Here is a 25,468-nt window from a genome sequence, read left to right on the forward strand (position 1 = left end):
CAGGGCGACATTGCTCCAGCGTCACTTGAAGGAGCGCCATTCATTTTATTCACGATAACTCCGACATTAGACGATTAACAAGACTAAATTGTGTATTTGAGATTTCTGGAAATTAGATTTTTTTCATGTTTTTTTCATGTTTTATTGTAACATGTTTTAGGGAAACTGTGTAACTATGATACCTCAACAAAATACGGAGGAAAATGATTGTGTGAAAATCAGAACAAGAATAGCCTAATGCTAATTCAAAAAATCGAGGGGAAAAAAAGAAGGTAAATCATGTTTTCTTCATGACAATCATTTATTAAACAAAGTGAAAAGTAATAAATAAAGATAAGTACTTAAAATGTATTAAAGACCAACAGAGCCAGGGGGGTGGGGGATGAATTGTCCTCTCAATTTAATATGGATCAGTTCTAAACCTCATATACTGTTATTTGGCATTAGGGTTAGAAATGTTTAAAGACATGCTTAATGAAAACATCTTAAAAAGGGGGGTAATTTTTAGTAACATTTTTAATACATTTTGGTCACTTGTTTTGATATTTAATGGTGGGGGAAAGGGGGAGAAAACCCTATAGGTGAGGTAAGACTAAAATGGCCCCGCTTATGATTATCAAAGGTTGTGAATGTTTACAGTTAAAATAAACCCCCCATTGCATCCATCAATCTTCACAGCTTGATAATCAACAACAGGAAAAAACAACAACAAAAAAAACAGCTCTCAAAATTTGAGTTCAGGATTTTACTGCCAAGTTATATTAAGTGTGCTGTTGATGATAACGGACGCACCTTTGCAATATAAATGCCACTGGAAGCCCACAACATACAACATTTATATTTTTTAATTTAACTGATATTAGTTAAAAGCCAAGATTATGTCATATTTGACTGTTTATTAGGGGCCCGAGGGTAGATTTGTTAAACTAAAATTCATCATAACTACAATCAAAAATCAGGCAGGATCAATACATTCATTGTCTGCGTACCCTCCAAAAACTCATAAATGGAGGATGAGAGTAAGACTTTACAGTAGGTTAACACTAAAAAAAAGACTAACAAACAAAAAACTAAAAATTTATTTAAAAAATACTTCAGATATGTCTCTGTGCGGTTTCATAACTGTAGTGCCAAAATGTCACAATATTAAAGTGGACATCATTAAACCCCATGTTTCTTTGTGATCAAGCCACATGTTCTGCCTCTGCATGTGTGCTTTCCGATTTCCAGCAGGAAGAACTGTACACACTCATGGGGGAATACAAGCGTACTTGGCACCTTCACATGAAAGAAATCCTGTTATCCTGTTATTTGATGCATAACAGAAAATCAATAGGCTCCATACAGAAACATGGAGCACGCTTAAAGGATGTGCTTGATGTCACTGGACCCGAAATTCAAAGTGAAACATCTGACCGGTTAAATGACGGGGAAGGGTATCAGAAGAGCGGAGGCCACTGGTTTAGACTTTTTTTTTTTTTTTTTGCTTTTATACATGATCAAAATGCCCTTTTTAGATTTAGCAGGGGCCACCAGCAGCAGGGGTCACTGGGAGCCTGCAGGCACTGATGTTAACACACAAACCGCCACTCTCACACGCACATGCACACTTAAATTATCTCTCAGTCTCCTACAGTCAAACAAAACTCTCCTCATGAGAAGGCTGGCTTCAGTCCATCTGAAATAAATACACACTTTTCTTCTTGATAAATCCCCTCACTATACTCTCCAAGCTCGACTAAATCACTGTTTCCTCTTCATGTATCAGCAATGAAAACCTCCCCTACAGCAGAACCCAGTTTCTACTTTGGAGAAGTAAAATATAAAAAAAAAACACTATTAAAAACCTCTGTTCTTATGAAATTCATTATCATAATTTTTAACTAAATAATAAAATGTCAAAGACTATGAGTGATCCCTTGCTTTCAACCTGCTGGTGGCTCAAAGACGGCAGAAAGCTGCAGCCCCTTCAAAATCAGCATTATTTTGAGGTCTCCTTCAGATGCCATCCTCCATTCGATGAATATAACAGTGACTGCATTATTACTATTGTCATTTTTTGAATTCGTTAGGCTAAAACAATGTGTCCATGGGGGAAGCACCCGGCTGATATGGTTGCAGTAAAGGGGAATGTTCCAGGGCCTCGTCGTGCCGCACAGTTCAGTCGAACAAGCCCTTCTTGATGCTATGCAGCCATCAGATACTGGTGGTAGAAGAGGCCGAAGAGAGAGGTGGAGAACAGGCAGGCGGCGGTCCACCATGTGAAGAAAGACAGGAGCCCTCGAAAAAGCAAGGGGGAGAAAACAGTCCTCAATCCCCCGAGAGCGACCGATAGCTGGGCCACAGTTTGAGAGGCCTGCATCTCGCCTTGCCCCACCTCAGCGGGGCTCGAGTCCTCATTTGACAGACACGGCAAACTCTCTTCAGGGTAAATCGCCCACGAGTATCCACCTGGGGGTGAAACGAGATTATGAAAAATTCAAGAAACCCCACCGAGGCAAATGAGAATGTGTTGAGAATAACCTAATGCCTCACCTAATGTCTTTAGCAGCAAAGTAGTGTGTAACAGCATCACCAGAGGTGCAACGTACTGGAGTGCTATTACACACAAGTAGTAAAAGACTCGGGCGACCTGTGTGAGGAAAAACAAATTTGCAGTTAAAACATTTAGGCAAATTTCATTCAAAACAAGCAGCTTGGCTTGGAGAGGAGCTCATCAAACAGACTCGCTGAAGACTCACTGGGAGCTTAAGTACAGAGGGAGGCTGCGAGCATATGATTTCGGAGCAGATGTAAGACCAGACACCCCTGCGACTCTACAGCCATTTGCGAATCTCACTTATGGCTTGGAACATCAAACGGGCTCTTTTCCTCAGCTCCAGCTGTGGAGTGCTGTGGGTTTTGATCCTTGCGCTCCACTAAACTCAAATAGCCTCCTCATTTTGGAGCTTTGAGGGCAACAATGCCACGCAGTCCTTTTTCATACCGACATATTTCCACCTTTGAGGAATGTCGACACTGTAATGTAGGCCCCTAGAGTGGACGCCACAAGAGGGTCTCTGAGTGCATTTATTAACCAGTATCAGATCAAACATCACAAGAACAACCTAGTGAAGATGGGATACTTGGGATAGATGGGATATCGGGCAAAATAAAAGGATGGCTTTCCATCACAATAACTTAATTGCATATTATTAGCATTACTACATGACTTGCTTATTATCTCAGCGATTTTTAATGTCAGTAAGAAGACGACATAACAAGAACAAAAAGTGATAAGCACCATCTTTTGAAGGTCCACGGTACTAATGCGCCCTGCTTCCTTCTTCATCTGCAAGACGCCCTTCTGGGCCAGGTTGAGGTAGGCCTGGAGATGATACCGCATCATGGCTAGTCTCAGCACACACAGAAGCAGGATCACCCACAGACGCAACGTGTCGTATGTCTTCTCAGACATTCTGAAAGCAGATGAAGAGGAGTGACACACCGAATCAGGATGAGTAATACTTGCCCAAACCTTAGGATGTGACTTGAGCAGAGAAGAATTAACTAAGGTCTCACTGAAATAACATCTCTTTAGGTCAGCAAGAAATGGCATTCACAACCCATTTTACTGCCACAATGTGATGATTTATGAGTAAAACAAATATAGGAAAGGACTTGATTGATTGGATTGTGAAAAGTGGGCATTCCACATGAGAATAAAGCCTGAATGTGAGTTTGAGTGGATTGCCCAAGGATAATTCCCTTTCTGAAATACCATTGGAGGCTGAAGGACAACTTCACCCCCAAGAGATCGACTTATCACAATAGTAATGCTTTTTACCCCATCCCAAATCTTTTGTATCCTTTATTACTCTACAATTACCTGGCATTAAATTGCTGTTGTTAACTATTGGAAAGGTTTTGAAAGACTGCATATAGCAGCCTAATATATATCACCTATATGCCTATTTGATCTCATGAGAAAGCTTAACTATTTTACGAGTTTGAGATTTTGTATGAATTCGTACGATTTGATTTGCATGAAAACGTACGTTTTTTTTTAGAAAAAAGCATGATGGTCCACCCCTCAACCTAACCATCAGTGGGGCGCAAACAGGTAAAAACGTACAAATGAGATTATACGAATTCAGCAAGATGTAAAATAGTTACTAAATGTCATAAGAGTGTGTGGGCTATTTGTCAACATAATTTCCACCCTTCATGGCATCGAACAAAGTCATTTCAGAAGCAGAACAAATTGTTAAAAAAAAAACAATACTTGAATTTTCTTCTGAATAATCTGTACTGATGAATCATGCACAATAAAACCAGGAATTTGTATTAAGAAATTAATCAGGGACAATATAGATTTCATGTTGACATTAAAGTGAATTTCCTTGAGTAAACAAAGGGTCTTGATGAACTCAAAATCAAGTTTTTAATTAATCAAGAACAATTCAACAAACTAGTAATGCAAAATGTCATGTTGACAAAAAACAACACAAAACACATTGTAAAATTAGGTACTCACAAAGGCACACCATCTTTCCCAAATGTGGGATTTATTATGCAATCCTTTGTTATGGGCTTCACCCATAGCAGTACCATAATTAAGGGGGCCAAGAAGTTGATATGCAGCAAAATCCTGAAGGATGGACACATAAACCATTAAACATGGCAACACACAAGAGTATCAATGGAGCAGTAAACATCAACTATCAGGAAGAACCACTGCTTTAAATGTAGCATTTCACCAGCACAAGAAGCATGGAAGTAATCCAGGCCTTAAAGAGGTCTAACTGTAAGCCTCATAGTGTCATGAGAGCAAAAGAGGATTAGCTATGTGAGATGTGTAATGCCTAACTCTTCTTTTGTAAAACAGTTACCCTAAAGCCCAACGCTGGCTGAAAATGGAGAACAGGTCCATCTGCAGTAATTCTGGTCTGCTAACTTGCCGAGGATATAGTCAGACACTGATGCTCCACGTGAATTAACATGGAAATATTGCCAGTGGCTTCAATATTTCAATACAAATTCAGGTTGACAAATCATATATATATATATATAAGGATGATGAGATGTAATAAATTGTATATTATTCTGAAACATTTACTGTGTGATTTTGCAGTCGTTTAGCGTGAGGGCATCAAGATGCATCTGGGCCAATCGCAGGCCAGGGAAGGTGAGAAAGGCTCCAATGAGAGCGCAGAACAGTGCCAGGATCAGCTTAAAGGTCAGCTTGGATATAGGGCCCCTGTAGAGACAGAGGAAGAGAGCAAGGCCTGTTCACCGCAGGGAAGCCCAAACCATCACATACACGGTTTAATCCTAACCCACAGAGACATGGTATACTGTATACACACACTCCCTCTGTACTGACAAAGAGGGTGGGGGGGACACTGGCCATAATACTCACTGGGACTCAAGGCCTTGGTTCTCCAGAAACTGCACGGCACTTTCGGAAAAATTAGCAAAGCCTATGAGAAAGGAGAAAAATGAGGATAGAAACAGTGTATATGGACAGACATTCTTAAATATAATGTAAAAAAAAGTCATAGTAGGGGTGTGCAATATGCATCGCCTATGATAATATCCTCATTAATTTTGTATCAATGTATGAGCTAACATTAAATGTGAGAATTTGACAAATGGAATGATGCATACATCTAACTAGGGTATATAAAAAATTGCCATTATGTGGGTAAAAAAAAAAAGTAGCCTCATAGTGGAAAAGTTCAATTCAGTTTCTGCTGTGAACTAACCACAACACAGAATATGGAGAATATGAAAACCATGACAGACCTAAATCAGCCAAGGTACCAGCACAAAAACACTCAACTTAGTGTAACCTATTGCATAGTTTAAATCATAATGCCAGAATGACAGAAGTGATGCGAGTGATTCAAATCAAAGAGATTAAAATGGTCTACAAAATAAAAGCATGGTGACTGTCATGCACCGTTAAACCACTTTTTACTTTGGTACTCTGGTGTTAAGTGACATCACAAAAAAAAGAAAGAAAAAGAGAAACCAATAGCTCCCCACGTTTTTGTGAAAGTTTCTTTCATTCCAGGACTGGTTAGTGTATGATGATGTGAGTTATGAAATGGAAATATGAAGAGATTTTTTTATTTTTTTAGAAATAATGTAACGTACAGTTCCATTGCCGGTTTTAAACATTTCCACTATCATGTGTTAATTTCAGAACAAAATGGTCTCACATTCTGTGTTACTACATACTCTAAAAAAAGAAACCGATACACAAAACACCCAACTTGACACTACTATACCTGTCTCGAGGCCAAATTCCAGGTAGTTCTCTGTGACAATAAGGATAGCCATTGCTTTCACGAAGAAGAAAAAGGCAAAGGTGATGCAGAGGGAACGCTCACCGCCCTCCTCTAGTCTGAAGTAGTGAGCCGTGAGGGAGAAAAGGATCTTCCTGAGAAAAACTAAAGCTAAGGAACATGGTCACAAAGGGCACTTTTGTACACTATACCTAAAATTGCTCTCCAAAAAACATCAGAAAAAGGCATGAATGAATTTTTTGCCTAATTAAAGAAATATTCTAGGTTATATTTAATAATTTTGGGTTACAATAATTGTTGTATACTTTCCCCATAGACGTCCATTGTAAGAGTATAGGCTAACGAAACACATTTTTCTTCATTTTACAAACTTACATATGCGGTTGATAGATTATGCTGTTGGATTTAGCAGACTTTTCCTTTCAGTGCCATTACTCTGATGGATTCTACATATAACTCGCTGAAAAAAGTTATAAAAATGACATTTATTTTTATGAAAATTGCACAAAAATATATATTTTTTAATTTGTATATGTAATAAATGTTTTGTTTTTTGTATTATAATACTTTGTTTTGCTCTTAAACTGTGAGAAAAAGCCATAATTGAAGAAAAAGCCATAAATCGATACAAGCTGTGTTCCAAATTTGAAGTGGATATCTCAAAAAATGAGCTTTCAGTAAGAATTTGTTTGTGCGCAGAACCAAACGCTTCCAATAGATGAAATTCGTCTCCCATTCATTTCAAATGCGCTAATTTTTGACCATGAACAATACAAGTTAGTTTCGTTTTTTTCAGGACCATTTAACCTTTTCGAATCATGTCCATGATTTTTGTGTGTGTGTGTTCACACAACAAGTGCCAAAACCTTTACCAAGTTTTGTACTATTCCGTAAATGTAAAAATGTTTGGTCAAAAATTAACGAACAGCACCAGAGGGTTAAAATCGGATTAGATTTTAAAACACTAGGCAATATACACTTGAAGACTTTGTAAAATGGTTCCAGAGAAAACCTCATCGTAGACTAAATAACTGAGGATCATACACTAACAGACTTTTCATTTTCAAGCCGAAAACCAAACTCACACAGAAACATTTGAAAAATGATAATAATGTATGTTTCAAAATCAACTTAAAAATATCAAACATATTTAATATCCTCCAACTGAATGGGATCAAATCCTGAAGCGAAAAAAAAAAGTCTGTTTACTGTCTACACTACACAATTTTCTGTGATATCTGCCAATTGCCAACCCTGACTGCCCAAAATCTGCCGACTAGCATCGGTAAAAATCGGTGAAAAAGTCATGGTCCGAGTCTTACATTTAGTGTCACAGCAGCAGAGAAATGCATTTAAAACATGCCACATCAAACAGTGTCAAAGCTAATATCCTTACGGTGAGAAACGACAAATTTGAAAAGCGTCAACAGCAGACAGAAAATGTCCATCTGTGCCTCTTTGTTACGACCGCTTGCCTATATGTGCCCGTTTTGATTATACTGGTCTAGGGTCAATCATTCAACTTGTGGCTACGTCGTGCAAATCTGCAAGGCAAGCGGGCGGCCATCTGAGGAAATGTTTTAGTGACCATCTCTTTGACAAGGCCATTTTCCCCCACCACACACTCTCCACTGAGATCAGGAAAAAATGGCTCCCTCCTGTCCACATTCAGCCATTTGCACACATATAGACCTCTCATCATCGTCATCATCATCATCTTCATCACCCTACCAGGCACCTTCCTTCGTTCCTCTCTTTTTCCCAGGCAAATCAGTCCGGTGGGCCGTGCAAATTGGGCCTCCAATCTTCTGTGGCAGGCTGAGCTAGGTAAAGGGCAGTGCCGAGCGGAGGGAGATTGATCTTTGTGGACTGTGCCGAGGTTAATGTGTGTGATTTGGTGCGGCACTAGAAGGGGAAAGTAGCAGGTAAGAGGCAACAGGTGCAGCTTTCATCACGGCTAGACTGTGAAAATTGAGCTTCTCCACAAGGGTTGTCTTTTACAAAGGATGTTTTAACGTTTAAGGACTATGGACATATTATTGCATAAAGTACTTTAAAAGTTCTGTTCAAATAACAAAAGGCTCCCCATGTAAGTCAAATCATGTTTTGAGAAACGACAATATTTTCAAATGATTCTATTATTACTAGTGGTGTTTGTTAAGCATCTCCATTACTACTTATGTTTGCGATTGTGGATTTTAAACCCCAAACTGAAGTGTACAGAATGATGATTAACCTCAAATCTTTTTAAATCTCTCTTTAAAACTATGCTATAGAAACATGGCACATCCAAGCAAACGTATAGCAATACCCTGGTAACTATTAAAACAAATATGTAGTATTGTTGCGTTGATATTTACACAGGCAATACCAGTCACATTTCCTTAAATGTGTTTAAATGTATATATTATTATTTTTTTATTTGTATTTTTTAATAATGACTGAAAGAGTTGTCGAAGATTGGTGGTGGTGATGTCAAAGTTGAGCGAGTGACCATGGTTTAGTTTGTTTATGGCCTAAGGTTAGCTTTTTATTTCTGGCGATTGTATTTAGGCTTCAAAATTTATAAAAGCTATGTTCATTTTTGAATGATCTTGATGGACAAAACGTGCAAATATCATAAACTTTTGTTGATCACAGAGCTTATTTCTTGCGATAATTCAAGGGTTTGTGTTCACACTTGGTTCGTTTGGCCCGGACAAAAAGAACAAACCCATTTAGTTCTGCTCCACTTGGCGTTAACATTGGCATTTTTAACACCGAATCTAAAGGCACAGGGATATGTTATTTTATGACGGATATTTCTAGACAGAACTTACCGAACATCCAAAACAACGCTGTGTTCTGAATGCTATGGTTATATGTGCATATGATGGTATTTTGACCAGCTGAGAACTCGTGAAGAGCTTATAAAATGTGTAAAGGAGTCAAAACAGCAGCAGGAATCCCTCCGTCACACACACAAACGAAGATCTACTGCAAAGAGACGCGGTTCTCCTTACCGAACTGTGATGGGCGATTATGACGAGAAAAAACTGGTTTGCTTGATAATTCTGTCCTTCTTAGGGTCACATCTTGTGACATCATGTCCCCTTTTTGGTTTGTTTACATGTCTTTGGTCTGTATTGCTTTTATATTTTACGGAAGCGGACCGAGACCCGTTGTTTGGTGCACACCAGGGTTCGGAATTCGGATGGTAGCGTTCACACTTATTCAAATGAACCGCACTAACAAAGAGTTTTAATCGAAACAAACATGCCAAGTGTCACACACCCTTAAAAGCCAACGGGAAAAAAATATTAGGTTTTTGTCGAGGGAACCTATGGAAGCTTGTTTCTGCCACAGAATAAAACATTTTAAAAAGATAATTGCGACTTTTTATCTCACAATTGCTAGTTTACATCTCGCAATTCTGACTTTATTTCTCAGAATTGCGAGATATAAAGTCAGAATTGCGTGAAATAAAGTCGCAATTGCGTCTTATAAAGTCAGAATTCTGACTTTTTTTTCTCGCAATTGCGACTTTATATCATGCAATTCTGACTTTATAATATGCAATTGGGAGATATAAAGTCAGAATTGCATGATATAAAGTCGCAATTGCGTGTTATAGAGTCAGAATTGTGAGATATAAACTATTCTGAGGTAAAAAAAAAAAAAAAAAAAAGTCTGTCTTTTTTTCCCCTTAGAATTTGACTTTATATCTCACAATTGTGAGTTTATATCTCACAATTCTGAGAAAAGATGTCAGAATTGCGAGATATAAACTCGCAATTATGTGTTATAAAGTCAGAATTGCGTGATATAAAGTCGCAATTGCGAGAAAAAAAAGTCAGAATTCTGACTTTATAGGACGCAATTGCGACTTTATATCACGCAATTCTGACTTTATATCTCGCAATTCTGACTTTATAAGACGCAATTGCGACTTTATTTCACGCAATTCTGACTTTATATCTCACAATTCTGACTTTATAACACGCAATTGCGACTTTATATCATGCAATTCTGACTTTATATCTCCCAATTGCGTATTATAAAGTCAGAATTGCATGATATAAAGTCGCAATTGCGAGAAAAAAAAGTCAGAATTCTGACTTTATAAGACGCAGTTGCGACTTTATTTCACGCAATTCTGACTTTATATCTCGCAATTCTGAGAAATAAAGTCAGAATTGCGAGATGTAAACTCCCAATTGTGAGATAAAAAGTCGCAATTATCTTTTAAAATGTTTTATTCTGTGGCGGAAACAAGCTTCCATAGGAACCAGTGTTAATGCTGGTCCTATTTTACATCACTAAAAAATTAAAAAAAAACAATTTTTTGTATTGTACATCAATTTTAAAATTAAATCCTGATATAGGAAAGAAGACAATGTTATTTGTCAACTATGCTATTAATGAAATATTTGCAAGAATTAATAGCAATAAAATATGAAAGAGGGAAACCAATGCAAAAGATGAAACGGGAAGAGGAAAAACTCCTTCAGTAGTTCTAGCTCAAAAAGGGATACATGACAAAGGCCAAGACCAGCAGGCTCCACACCACACTGATGTTCATCTCTCCACTGGGCTCCGCCACACAGAAGTACAGTTCAGTGATGAGATACACCACTGTGGCGGCCACCGTAAAATCCACCAACCACTGGAATTCAGGAAAATAATGCAGAGCTAGACAAAAAGATAGCCAGACAAAAAGTGAAGCTTTAGAAACCAGACTTTCTAAGAAGATCCTTTAAGCTGCAGGATTCATTGGGCATACAATGACAACAGGTGAGTTACCAAGTGTGTCCACTTCTGCAATGCACTTAGTCTCCAGCTGAAGGTCGATGTCTTTGGGAATAGTCATCGGCTTGTTCTCCAAGTGCCCATTGTACTTCCTGAGAAGTAAAACGTGAACATAGCACATATAATAGTTATGCACTGAAAGTAGGCTAAGCACACACACACACACACACACATCTCACAAGGACATTTCAGGCCAAAAACCAAAACCATTCACTTGCCAGTATTACTGAATAAATTGTAATAAAGTTGCTTTTTATTTATGCTTTTGAATAAAACTGAATATAAAACATAACAGTTTATTATTTATTTTTCAAAGCGCATTACTCAAAATCTTGGCCATACATAAATAATAATAATGAGCATACTTCATGAATTATTATTATTTATTTTTTTAAATGATAACAGTATGTTCTTCCAAGTAGTCGCCGTTATCATCCTCTGCTGCCCAGATAAGACCGAATTTATTCAAGAGCATCTGGGCTACTTTATCCATTCATTTATGATGTTTCAGCACTCTTATAAGTGGCTTCAGTTGTAAGATGATGGGGCTTCTCTGGCATTTAACCTCATTACACAATGCAATGCGTCACATGACTCATATCTTCTGGTTGCTACGTGAAGTGGGATGTCATCATCAGGGTGAGAAGTTCAGAAGCTCCCACTTTCAAAAGACATTTGTGTTTCATTTATTTTGTAATACTCAGCTAACTTTTATTGAATGTCAGAGTTTAAGTTGATTAAACTAATGAAATGAGAGAGTCTGTGATTGCCCATATTTTATTAGAAATGCTTCTCCTCCATGTGTTTTTTGACATACGTGAGCTACCGTTTGCACACCAATGTTCCGCATGCTTTCATTTAATTTCAATAGAGATGATTTTAATCATCTTAATATCAGTGTCAGGCAAGATACTTTTGTTTAGATTTCTCTGTTCATGTATGTGGGTTTATTATAAACAGCTACTTCTATAAACCCATTTGAAGTTAATTTAAATAGGGTTTTGCCCTATTAAAATGGCAATATAAATTATTCACAGACATGTACAGCATACATGATACACGCAACCGCAGCACATGACCTTCTGTAACGCCTACATCTACAAAACACACTTCCACCTTTGTAATAAACCGAGATGTTAGTCCCGTCAGAATCAGTTAATGAAATAACAGTTTAGAAAACTAGTCCTGCCCGAATAGGTTTTTGGAGAACATTGAAATAGTGTCCTTTGGACCATTAAGAACAAACACTTTATTATCATTGTATACACTGCAGTACAATTCATCATCATAACTCATTTGTGAAGTGCTGTGATACGAATTGATGACATTTTTTGTAGTCATAATTATGAGCTTTCATAATAGTTTGGCCAAAAGCTGAAATGTATTTTTTTCCTTAATTTTTTATAAAAGAAATATTTATATTTGAAACAATAACAATAATAGTAATAACATTTTAAGAAAAAAAAAAAAAAACAGTTTTTGGCCAAACAATTATGATTGCACATAATTATGACTAGAAAAATTGTTACCTATACACTACTGTTCAAAAGTTTAGAGTCGGGAAGATTTTTTTATGTTTTTGAAAGTCTCTTGTGCTCACCAAGGTTGCATTTATATGATCAAAATTACTGTAGTGAAATATATATATACATTAAGTTTTCTATTTTAATACATTTTAAAATGTCATTTATTCCTGTGATAAAGCTGAATTTTGTGTCACATGACCCTTCAAAAATCATTGTAATATCCTGATTTCTTGCTCAAGAAGCATTTCTTATTATAATCAGTGTTGAAAACATTTGTGCTGCTTAATATTTTTGTGGCGACTATGATACATTTGTTTTCAAGATTCATTCATGAATGGAAAGTTCAAAAGAAAAACAGTTATTTGAAATAAAATCTTCAGCAACATTAGTATATATATCTTTACTGTCCCTTTTGACCAATTTAACTTTTCAAGGCACCTAATTATTATAAATGAAGCTAAATTTAATATACAATTTTATGGCGAGCAAGCAAAAGAATAGAAAGAACTGCAAAGCGGGCATCAACGTGTGGGATCGGCAACTTAGTTCAAAGGACAGCAGGTTTTCCGCAGACTAACTGAGGGCTCCGTCTCTATTGGAAACCAAACACTAGAGTTTGCACATTTTACTGGGGATTAGAGGAGCCCTCCTCGCTCTTGAAAAAGAGCTAAATCCACACAACGCTCAAATCAAACATATTTCCACCCATCTCCAATGCCGTCTGCATGACAAAGAATAGAGAAATGAATGTCGGGCTCTGCTGGGAGCGGTGGGATATTGGAAAGGGGCACAGGCCTTAGCGTGAACGAGTCTAGTATGCAAGCTTTCTGCCCCGTGGCTCCAAGCCAGCTGAACCTGAGATTCTTGGACTTCTCCTTCGGGTCCCTGTTGTTTACATAGGTCAGTGTGCACAATGGTGTTCAGCACAAAAGCACTGTGGGTATGGTAGTCTCTCTGCGTTGGATTGCGGCATACCTGCCTAACAAAATGGCCCAAGAGCTCCCTGCAGAGCAAAAATGGGCTTTTGTCTGAGAACAGGAGGTAGGTATAATAGAGCTGACTGTCAAAACTAAGCTGCTAGACACGGGCTAGTCTACCTTTTCAGGGAATTAGCACTGTACGCATAGTCCAAAGCTTTCATCCACAGCAGAACATAAGCAACAAGGCTGCTTGATCTTCACAAGCAGTCAAACAAAAGTCAAATGTGCACAAATCTAGAGAAATGCGGTGTTGTACCTGTCCTTTTTGCTCTTTCCTCCTTTCTGCTGCTTTCCAGCCAAAGTCCTCAGCTCATCTTCTGTGGGGTGCTGGTACCAACGCAGACTAACAAGACAAAGAGAAGTATATCACCACCATCTCTGAAATACACAGAGCTCTAGAAAAACATATATGCTACCATTCAATACACTAGCATTTGGGGTCGGTAAGATTTTATGTTTCTGAAAGAAGTCTCTTAATGCAAGGCTGCATTTATTTGACCAAAAATACAGTAAAAACATTCATATTGTAAAATATTATTACAATTAACAGTTTACTGTTTTAGTATATTTTAAAATGTAATGTATTCCATCCTGTGAAGGCACAGCTGAATTTTCAGCAGTCATTTCTCCAGTTTTCAGCGTCACATGATCCTCTAGAAATCATTCTAATATACCGAGTCTTAGAAACATTTCTTATGTTTATGTAACATATTTTTGTGGATTTTGAAACCATGATGATACATTTTCAGGACTATTTGATTAATAGAAAGTTCAAAAGAACAGCATTTATAAGAAATAAAAAAATAACATTGTGATAGTCTTTATAGTCACTTTTGATCAATTTAATGCATCATTGCTGCATTCATTTATTCTTAAAAGTCTTACTGACCCCAGACTTGTGAACGGTAGAGGAAAGAAAATGTTGGTCAGAACTGCTGTTTTAAAGAAGCTTACTAATAAAAGAAAGTTTTGTTTAAAAATCACCCAAAAATATGTATCTGTCATCATTTAGTTTCAAACCATTATGACAGAACAGATGAAAATATATTTTGAAGAATATCTGTGTCCATACAATGAAAGTCAATGGGGTCTAAAACAACATGCGATTCAACCGATTGACTTTCATTGCATGGACCACTTTCATAATTATTTTATGGTGCCTTTGTGACCTTTTTTGAAAGTTGAAAGCTTCAGTCTGCATTCACTGGAACTGCATGGAAAAGAGCGAATTCTGAATTTCGGCTTTTATGTCTCACGGTAGACACAAAGATGATCACATGAATTTAAATTTTTGTGTACGCCATTTTTCAAATGAAAAAGGTTGTTTGATGCTAATAAAATTAGCAGATCTTTGGTGGCAAACATTTACCACAACCCCTTCAACTTTGTTTAGAAACCCGGACTGTCACGAGCCCTGAGAGGGCTGTACTGCTTTCAGTTTGTTTTTATTGCATGTTTACTTCCTATTGAAAACTTAATTATGAAAGTCTCCTGGGCAACACTTCAAGCCCTGCACTCAAGCCAGAGTTTTCCCAAACTATTTTTACAGCCAAAAACAAGCACAGATGAATTATTGAGCACATTTGGAGGAGCTGTTTACTCTAAACACATATGGCTCTAATTAAGGGGGGAAACAAGCATGGCTTATACTTTCGTTAGCGGTTCTCTTGGGTTGCAGCGCATTTTGATGATACCCTTTGGTCTTACTGAAACCCCATAATGATGCATTTTTGATGGGCCCTTAATATGAACAATAAAACACGGGATATGCTCGCAGAAGTGGAGCAGGATCTGCGGTTTGTGTTAAGGATTAAGATGCCATTTTAGGTTGACCATCGAGAAGGGATGCCAGAGTGGCACAGTGGGCTGTACTTCCTCATTACCTGCCACTGCAGAGGAGCCATCGTGCAAAGGAATAGTGGGGTATGATCTTCTGAATCATGCTGGCCATTACCATGGTAACCACCAGCTGCACACTGATCACACCCTGAAGGGAAAGAGTGAAATATTAGAACACTTTCTGATCGCACCAGTAAGAACAGAGAACAGCATTCAGAGTAGTTACTAACCTCAATTGCCGTTTTGGTTGGCAAGAACATGGGATTTTGAAACCAAACTAGCAAAATTTGAGGTGAAATTTGCGGTCTTGCAAAATGAGCATAAAAGGACTCAAAATACTTTGACATTTTCTTGCAGGTATGTATTTGAGTAAAATATAAAGACAGAATGTCTTAAGGCACCCACACACTATATAATCAGGCCGATTTTGGGCCCAATCCTCCCCTTCTGACAATCCTAGGTAAAGTCCCGATTATTTTGATGGTTCAACAGATTATCTTATCAGATTTTCCTGTGATGTGATTAGGGATGCACCGATATGAAAATTTTGGCCGACACCGATAACCAATAATTCTTTATATTTGAAAGCCGATAACCGACATATTGGACAATAAATCTAAATCGAAATTTTTATATAATTTGAGAGCCTGATTACAAAAAAACAAAAGTCTCACTATTAAATCCATGTCCCAAGCACACAATTATAATTATGTTCTCAATTTAATTTTATGCAGCCTATATGACAGACTTGCACTGCACATTGCACTTAAAGGTGCAATGTGTAATATAATTAGGATCTATTGACAGAAATGCAATATAAGATCCATAACTATATTTTCAGTGGTGTATAAAGACCTTACTTAATGAACCGTTATGTTTTTATTACCTTAGAATGAGTCATTTATATCTACATAACCGCGGGCACCCCCCTTCTATGAAGGTCGACATATTGTGACGTCGTGTTTCTACCGTAGCCGACAGTGAACAAACAGCGCTACAGAGCGCATTTCGTCACTAACTTGAATGAGAAGCAGCAGAAAAAGATGCAGCAGAATACTCAGGTTGTCCCTGTCCCTGGAGAAAAACATGCTGTCTGAACGACGCCTCGGACATCGTAACGTTAGCTATTTCCCCTTACCTAGCTGCTTTGATGCTCTTATCCATAGCTCTTATCTTATACTAACTAGCATGGAAACAAGCTATGGTAAAGTCAATGAATAAAAGACTAACACAATGATGAACAAGTAAAAATAACAAATCGCAATAACATGTGGTTTTACTGAATAATTAAGTAAATATAATTTAATATAAAATATAATATAAAGAAACCTCATTGCTTGACTTGCTACTCTCTGCTGACTCAGGCGACGACATCTTCCGATCCTACGTCGGCCACCGTAGCTTCTCCTTCGAGTTTGCAATTTGAGGGATAGGCCGTGAGTGACTGGCTGTTTGCAATTCGCAAACCTCACCACTAGATGCCGCTAAAAATTACACACTGCATCTTTAACTGCATCTTCATTTTTTGAAGTGATTCCAATCATATTTCAAGCAATAAAAAAACATCATGGCGAACAGTGTGCATCTGAAGTGTTATCAGCTGAAGGATATCGGCCAACATTAACATGTCTTTAACATATCGGCCAAATTTTCTTATTCAGCCAATAGCGATAACATTAAAAACGACCATATCGTGTATCCCTAGATGCGATGTGTGTTAAGAGTCACGAAGAACGAATCTGCTCGGAAGAACATCAGGGCCGCATCAATCTCAAATCGTAAACATCCAACACTGAATATTTAGGATTAGATATCCTGTTGTGTGGGGAGAATCCAGAGAGCCGACTGAAGAACGAAGCATCAAACGACTTCATCCAAATCTTTTTCTAGTGAATTTCCAATAAAAAGCACACAAACACTATTTCAGTAACTTCTTGTCCACCGTCTGCCATGTTTGTTTACTCTAAAGTCACATTTGAACGTGAGAGATTTTTGCGAGATTTTGCGAGCTTGCCCGTGTTCGCAGAGACTCCAGAGTTTGTGAATGGAATCTGATAGTGTGTGGTTAGCTGTCTTGGTCACATCGTGGCACTCCACACACAAGTCATGTTTGTGGCCTTTCACATTTTGAAAATCTGATTTAGTGTGGGCCAGCCTTTAAGTGGAAAAAAAATGGACTAAAAAGTCCACAGAGCAAGGGAAAAGTAATGAATTTAATAACCTAAGGTAATAACCTTTGCAAATGATGCTGACTTCCCCAGTCAAGCACCGCCTCTGTAATTTCCTTAAAAACCCAAGCATCAAACTATACCAGCTACAGCGTGGGAGGACCGCTGGCATCAATGGGCAATCTCACCATCCATGCGTGTAAGGCACAGTGTCCTGACCCTATGTTGAGGATGGTGATGTGCATTCAAATGATCGCTGATCCGCACAAATTGCTATGTGTCTAGCTAGCCATTTTCAAACTCACACAAAAGAAATTTACATGGCAACATGGCTGGCGTGTCACTCAGAAACGAAGGAATCATGAATCATATTGTAGAGCAATTCAATCACATGACAGAAGCTAGGAAATTATCTGCAATATTCAATTTTGAAAGGTTGAAAGGTTGACTTGTTGAGTTCTGTTCCACGACTTTGGAGCCTAATTGTCAAGAGTTGTGGAATGCAATGGTCCCATGTTCTTGAAAATCTAGCAGTTTATTTAGCATGCAAGAATTTGCTTTTTGGATGAGCATGAGGGGTACATGAGTGGAGCGTTCACATGGGCCGTGAGCAACTGAGCACACATGCATCCGAGCGGAATACTGAGCGGAGCGTCACACCGCAAGAGTGAAACTTGAGCACTGAGAGGCGGCATATATTTTCGGACGTTTTTTTCTTTCGGACAATTTTCAGCTGCCAATTTTCAGCGGCTGAAATTTTGGTGAAAAAAACAAAACGATTGTACATCTTTTTTTCAACTATATTTTTTCAAATATACAACTAAAAGTTTTTTTTATTTTTTTATTTGCTCACTGTATCCGGTTAAATCAGAAATAACCACATATTACTCTGTGCTCATTTTAAAAACCCCAGCATCAACTATTCGAGTCAGAGGATCAACAGCTGTGATATTTAAGCACTGCTGCCATTTAATTCACAGTAAAACAATGTGAAAAATGAGCTTCTCGTTATACCTTTCACTATGAAAACATCACACTGATGTGCAGCACAAATGCAAAGCTTTCCATAACAACTGAAATGTTATATTTCATGTATCCCGCTTTTCATCACTTGACAAATGCCAGTACCTGCACTGAGGTAGAGCCACACAATGGCACAATAGCTATAATGTGCTGGTCTGAAACGCATGAAAGCAGACACATGCTTATTTTCACTGCTGATCACAAACATCTCTGAGAGAACACGAGCCAGCCTTCAATGTTTCCCTCACTTTACCGGAAACAGACAGGTATCCCATTGCCATGGTTGATTTACATACCAATTACATAGAATTGCATAGCCCATATGAATGAATGGGAGACTGCCGGGAAAAGTGCTATTAAGTTGAATGAATCAATGAATGATATTAATACGTGGGCTAGCCTAGAATCAAGTGTAGGGTACAATGGGGCTAAAGGCACACCATGAGAAAAATGTGCTTTTCACTGCTCCCATAGTGTATGATAGCAGAAAAATATAATATATATGTTTTTATTGAACATTGACGGAGCAACAGATTTGGTGTGAAAATCATAAAAGTGGTTTGCTTGGTTAAAAATGGTATAAATGTATGAGGTGGTGAGGGGGGCCTTTTACCCCATGTGTGAGACAGCATGGGGCAAAAGGCACAAAGGATTGATACAAATACTTTAGCTAAATAATATGTCTTTGATAATGTCTAAGTTAAAACTTGTTCAAAACAATCACTTTAGCAAAGTTTGTACTATTTTTGGTTTATTTTGGCTGAAAATCATTTACAAGACCTTTATAGACCAATATAGACAATTTTATCGATTCTCATTTGCTACATAAATCTACAACATTTTTAAAAACCATTAAATATTACATAAAATTAGCACAGAATCAACTTTGCGTTGCTGTCCGCGATCGCATCAAGGATCAGCCAAATTTCCACGTGCATCCAAGTACTGAGCTGAATTTTGTGCCATCTATTGGTTTAAAAGAGAATAAAGTCAAGTGACCCAAGTGAAACATAGAGGAATGAAGATTTTAAAATATTGAAGGATTATTTGGCGATATTTCCCGAAGGTAGAGGTGCAAAACTTCCATCTGACTATCAATGTTGAGATGGGTCAGTTTCCAAGCAACTTCCCATTAGTCAACTCAAACCATCAGAAAAGCGTAACACCTTAAGATGCCAGCCTAACATCCTGGACATTCTCCTTAAAAGCGTGACGTAAAAAATGTGATGCCTCCCTTGCTGGGGAAGTTTGATCGGTCAGTGTAAGTCACCATGAGAGGTTCGGGCAGAAGAGGTAATTGAAGCAGCATGGGACACTTATCTGCCAGTCTAGCAGTGACCTGGACAGCACAGGGGCCAAATGAGCTCTGAAGGGGGCCACTGAAGATAACCAGCAGGTCTAGAAGCCCAGTCACCATACGAGATAATGGTCAGGAGGAGAGTAGCTCTGGTTAAGTATGGATTTTTTAGCTCTTCAAAAACACCCTGTGGTGACACTTCCAAACACTGCAATTAATTTCCTTCCATTACCCAAGTTCTCACTGATATGTTGTATATTATAATTCAACCAGTCACAAAGACTAATGCCAGTGTGGAAAGAAACTGACATCAACCTAAAACTGATATAATAGCATTATTATTAGATGATATGATATATTAATTGCATCACCTTAAAACCACATACATCATATAAAGCAATCTATAATGTACTGCCTCCAGAAGTTCTGCTGAGAGTTAAATATTAATGAAGCATTTACAGAAGGTAAAATAACCATACTTGCAGTCTTGGCCTCTAAAGAGTGTGTCCATGTGACAGGAAATATGTGCGCAAAACTAACTCTTGTCTGAGGCTAATCGTATTCCATAATTAATAGTGTTAAGGTAGCCTACTTGTGTGTCCCAAAATCATAAGATTTTGAGGAAAACTTTCCAGTGTAAGTTAACTTAATTCGAAAATAAAATGTCAGAACAATGTATTGGTGCAGAGATGACGAGTATGTGTATTTTATAAAATAACTGTTTTTTATCAATAGAAGCACAACCTGTTACATAGGGGTACTACTTAAACAGTTAAAGTACAAAGTACTGAAAATATAAATATAGCTCTGTAAAAAGTTATCTTGCAATTTCACAACACAATGTTTTAAGTGTTTCCCATCATGTAATCAACAGTTTTGCACACACTTGAACACAAACCAAATACAGGACATATGTCATGAGAGCAGACAAGTGATCATGTGTGGGTTTTGGGACAGGCCTATAATTTGTGTCTTTAATTGAGCAGTGACAGGATAGGAGTTTATAGTTAAAGTTCTCCTAAACATGAAAATTCGGTCATCATTTCCTCACCCTCATGTCATTCCAAACCTGTATGACTTTATTTCTTCTGTGGAACATAAAATGACATGTTTTGCAGACTGTTTGTAACAGTCTCTGTTCATTTTAATATCACCTTTTCCACACAATGAAAGGTAAAGGTGACTGAAGCACAACATCCCTTCCTGTACAGAAATACATTTTACACCGGTTTGAAACTTCTTGAGGCGGAGTACATTGATGACAGAATTTTCATTTGGGTTGAACTTTTGGGTCATTTTTTCTGGTTCAGTGGGTAAGAGATCTCCTCTGGTGCCCTTCCATGACGTCATCCAGTGGAGGGCACTCTGAGGTCAAAAGCACCTGCACCAGGTGAGGCACATCCTCCCCCTATGAGCATGTCGTGTCCAGCATTTACAACTACCATTAAAATGACGCTAAATTATATCATTCTTCATTTCTGTTTAAAAACTACGCATACATTTACACCCATACGATGCAATGGCCTCAATCCTAATATAGATAAAGAAATGTCTGCAGTCATGCTTCTAGATCTGGATCATCTACCATCAGAATGAACAAATGAATGAAATATCCTCTCGTTTTATAACTAGCATGCATTCATGGAAACATGACAGTAATAATGCATTCAGATGATGTGCTCACTTACCATATTGATGTTGCAGTGCAGTGATAGATCTCAAAGCCGGTCGACACTCTGAGCACCCCGGAGCGGAGATCCAGCGGCACGGAGCACATAAGCCTGTCTTACGGTGCTGTTATTTGAGAGTACTGTGTTGACAGGTAAAACGAATACCTAAACAAACATCCCACTGATCGAGCCGCGGCTTCACTGTGTTTTCAACTGCAGTAGAGGTCACGCTTAGACTCTCGGCACTGGGCTGTCACCGACAGCCTGTACGGTTTAATGACTGCTAGAACGTTTTAATAATGACAGTCTGTACCACAGTAATGTTCCGGATTGATTATTGACATTTATTTTTGTGTTTATATCCACATTGTTAAGTATATTGGTAATGGGAACGTTGAATTATTCTCATTTTTAAAACAGGCGCTGTTTTGGGCGACTTAAGGATCTTGCAGGACCCCTTCAGCGGAAGTAGGGAAAGGAGCACATGTGACGTTTTCCTACCGGTGTTGTTAACCCTGCACGGGACTGAGGAATGTCAGTGCAAATTTACTACCAGAAACCTTTAGCTTTGTGGTGTTAATAAGCGAAATCAGGCAGTGCAATGATAGTAGAGATTCATTGAATTAAATTGTTTTAATGCTAGATTTTTTGTAATGTATTATAAATTATAAATTATAGGCCTATATATTTTTCACCTTAGATTTCCCCTTCTTTTTTTCCTTTTTTGTTTATTATTGCATTGCATAATGTTATAAAAAAAATTAAAAAGCAGAATAAATGTGTCTATTTATTCATACATTTAAAATGTTTTTTATTTATTTTTTATTTATTGTTTTATGGTTTTATTAAAATACATTTTAAAACACAAATCAAATAAATAACTTTAAAAATGTCTATTAATTTGTCCATTTAAAAGTGATTTATTTATATACATTTTATGTTTGAATTATTAATTTGATAAATTGATTATTCATTTTATTTTTAAGTGGCACTCCTGGTCCTCCATAATTCTCTGAATATGTGAGGGGAAAAAAAGCATAGGAACCGAGTCTTTATTTAAAGACAATATGAAGAGCATATTATGCAGCTTCACTATTTTGCATTTCCAAGTAACTTAATTTATTTATAAATGTAAAGCATTAAAACATTGTTCTTCTAGATTTCGAAAAGATGTTGAGATTTGCATTCTCTCTTCTAACAAATAAGGCTACTAAAACTTAGTGTGAATGTAATTTTATGTAATTTATGTATTTGCTGTACGCCTGAAATGGTTAATTACTTTACTCTTTCTCTATTCACAGTTTTCATTCTCTAATATTTTATATTATCTTGAGTTTTAATAATATCTTCTTTTTTTATTGTTTTCTATACAATGATAATTAGCTATGACAAGTTTAATTTCTGTCTTATGATCATAAAACAAAACTTGATCCAAAGACTTATGTTTAAATTATTGAATTTGGACAATTGAAGTGCCAGTCATACGTATAAACTTCAATACTGTTTGAAAAGCATCCCAGGAGTCACCTCGTGCGGTTTGAGCACACAATCTGTAGTGAACTGGAAGAGTCTAAACTATGGAAAAGTTGTTTAACATTTGATAAATGTAGACAATGGTAATAATAAAGAACGAGGTGTGTCCACACATTTGAGTAGTAGTGTAAATAGCAGTGGGTCATGTATGAATTCACTCTCCCTCCCCTCATTATCATTGTGTACAGTAAATAAGATCTTCTCATTCTCTATTTACTAAAGACTGTTTGTCTAACTGATGTCTATAACTGTCAAATACTAATGGATTTAATGCCTTGTGGAGTGGTCTTATGTTTGCCTTTATTGTTTTATATTGTAATTTTTTATATTGCAAAGGGTTTTTTTTAATGTAAGTTTTAGCACTTTTTTGTTGTTTTGTCTTCCCAGATTATCTGTAAACAGTTGCTTTTAAAACATGATTATAATTTTCCTGCTGATCAAATCACATTTCAGTGCATGATGGTCTTTTTTCTTTTTCTTTTGTCCAGTAAAAAAAGATAAAGAGCAAACATTCCACTGGTGGATCTGGGTGTAAACAGTGGTTTAGTGGTGAGCATTAACAGACCAACCAGCCTGAAAGCACAATTTAACCTCTACGTTTTCAGAACTGAAATGTTGAGGGGCAGTGCACCCTTTTTTTTTTCTTTTTTTTTTTGCTTTATTGTTTATTTTGCCAATGACTAAATGTTTCCTTTTATATAACATATTCTTATGTTGCAAGACATATTTATATGATGTATCACCAAACTATACCTGCAAAAATAATATCTAAATGTTGAACAATTTATCGGTAAATTAACATTTATCTTCCACTATATCCGGATAAGATCCATTCACAACATGACAAATTTAATTTCAGATAGATCTTGTCACTATGAATTCTGAACAGACTTAACAATGACTATTTAATAACTGATTGGTAAAATGATTTAACATGAATTGTTTTGGTAAATTACATACTGAAAAAAAATCCTTAATTTACCAAGTGCTAATGATATCTTCGATATATAAAAGGTGGATTCATCTAGTGTGATCTTAATCTAATATCCCCTTTGAAAAAAATAATTTCCTTACAACAATATCTTTCCAAATATATTTGTTTAGAAACATGCCTAAGACTAAACAGGATAATTCTAAGGAGCAACCTAATGCCAATTAAATAGTTAAAAGTCGGATGTTAATTTAAATGCACAAGTGGCGTTAATAAGCGAATCCTTCTCATTTATTATTTGTACAGTGCAGTGGTGAATTGCCTTCATTACTATCCCTGCTGCATGTTTTATTTTTGGATGAGACACCATATCTGGGTCATGGGAGATCACAGTCGACTTTCACAGGCATTTCTGCTTTTTATCCAAGCTTTCTCCTTGGTATCTGTTCCCTTATTTCCAACTCCCTTGCTCTGCAATAGAAATTCACGCTATGACAATACTACAGCCCAGCCTTTGTATATCCAGTCAAACACCCTTGTTTCGAAATGCCACTCGCTATTTTTCCACTGTGTGTTTTTAAAAAAAAAAAAATCAACAAATGGAGACAGTAAGATTTCATCCAGTTTCTATCTTCTATTAATGAAACCCGATTTGAAATATGTGCCAGAGCCCCAGCTGCTCTACCCTTGAGAAACACACACACACACACACACACACACACACACACACACACACACACACACACACACACACACACACACACACACACACACACACACACACACACACACACAGTTCTGCTGCAGTAGCACACTTGAATTTGACAGTTTACTTTATCAGTATAATCTGTCATTTAAATTATAATACAAATGCAAACACATCTGGATGATTTCCATGCCTGTTTTGATTCCCCCCCTGTAAATAAGACACATAGCTTTCTGTTCATTTTTTATATATATATATATTTAATTATTATTATTTTAAACACAAAGGTGCAATGACTAGACCTTCTCTTATCTACTTTCACTATATAGCATTCACATTTCTTCTCTATTGTTTAAAGAAATGCAATTTATATGCAATTGTGCTATCCAGTCCACTTAGAAGCATCACACTCGTTCTATCAAATGTCATGCGGTTTTTCTACAGAGTGACATAATGTTATTTAAAGAAATTACACTGGAGGTGCTTTTGTTGCATGTACACACTTCTCTCAATGTAAATGTCACCTCCGTGCATTGTTGACACTAGACCCCGGTCGCAAGCCCCAAACATCCCTGGCAAGATGGAATACTATGCATTTTTAGTGAAACCACAGGCAAAGAGTGAATATTGTGGCGTGTTCTCAAGAACGAACGTATTGAATTTCAAAACATATGAACGATCATCTCTCGTCGAGGCCTTGCAAACTGTAATGCC

The 25,468-nt window shown here is 37.2% G+C and overlaps 1 protein-coding gene across 1 annotated transcript; it reads right to left on the reverse strand.

Annotated features, from left to right (window-relative positions):
* Positions 1-282: 282 nt before the first annotated feature.
* tmem161b (transmembrane protein 161B) lies at positions 283-21,831 on the reverse strand. Its single transcript, XM_084114492.1, has 12 exons — positions 21,603-21,831; positions 15,471-15,574; positions 13,844-13,930; positions 11,076-11,173; positions 10,808-10,964; positions 6,276-6,427; positions 5,402-5,462; positions 5,099-5,239; positions 4,517-4,630; positions 3,284-3,458; positions 2,536-2,632; positions 283-2,451 (listed from the first exon to the last, which is right to left on the reverse strand). The coding sequence occupies exons 1-12, from the start codon at positions 21,603-21,605 to the stop codon at positions 2,186-2,188; spliced, it is 1,455 nt and encodes a 484-aa protein (XP_083970618.1). The 5' UTR covers positions 21,606-21,831; the 3' UTR covers positions 283-2,185.
* Positions 21,832-25,468: the final 3,637 nt, after the last annotated feature.

This window comes from Abramis brama (assembly GCF_963993115.1).
Source record: "Abramis brama genome assembly, chromosome: 5".
Lineage (NCBI taxonomy): Eukaryota > Metazoa > Chordata > Actinopteri > Cypriniformes > Leuciscidae > Abramis > Abramis brama.

Bases quoted from the DNA above. Each gene is read 5' to 3' on its own strand.
- tmem161b (XM_084114492.1), bottom strand. The intron at 10,965-11,075 runs GTAACTCACCTG...CTTTTTGTCTAG, and splicing joins TGCAGAAGTGGACACACTTG to CTCTGCATTATTTTCCTGAA. The intron at 4,631-5,098 runs GTAAATGTTTCA...TCCATCCTTCAG, and splicing joins AACGACTGCAAAATCACACA to GATTTTGCTGCATATCAACT.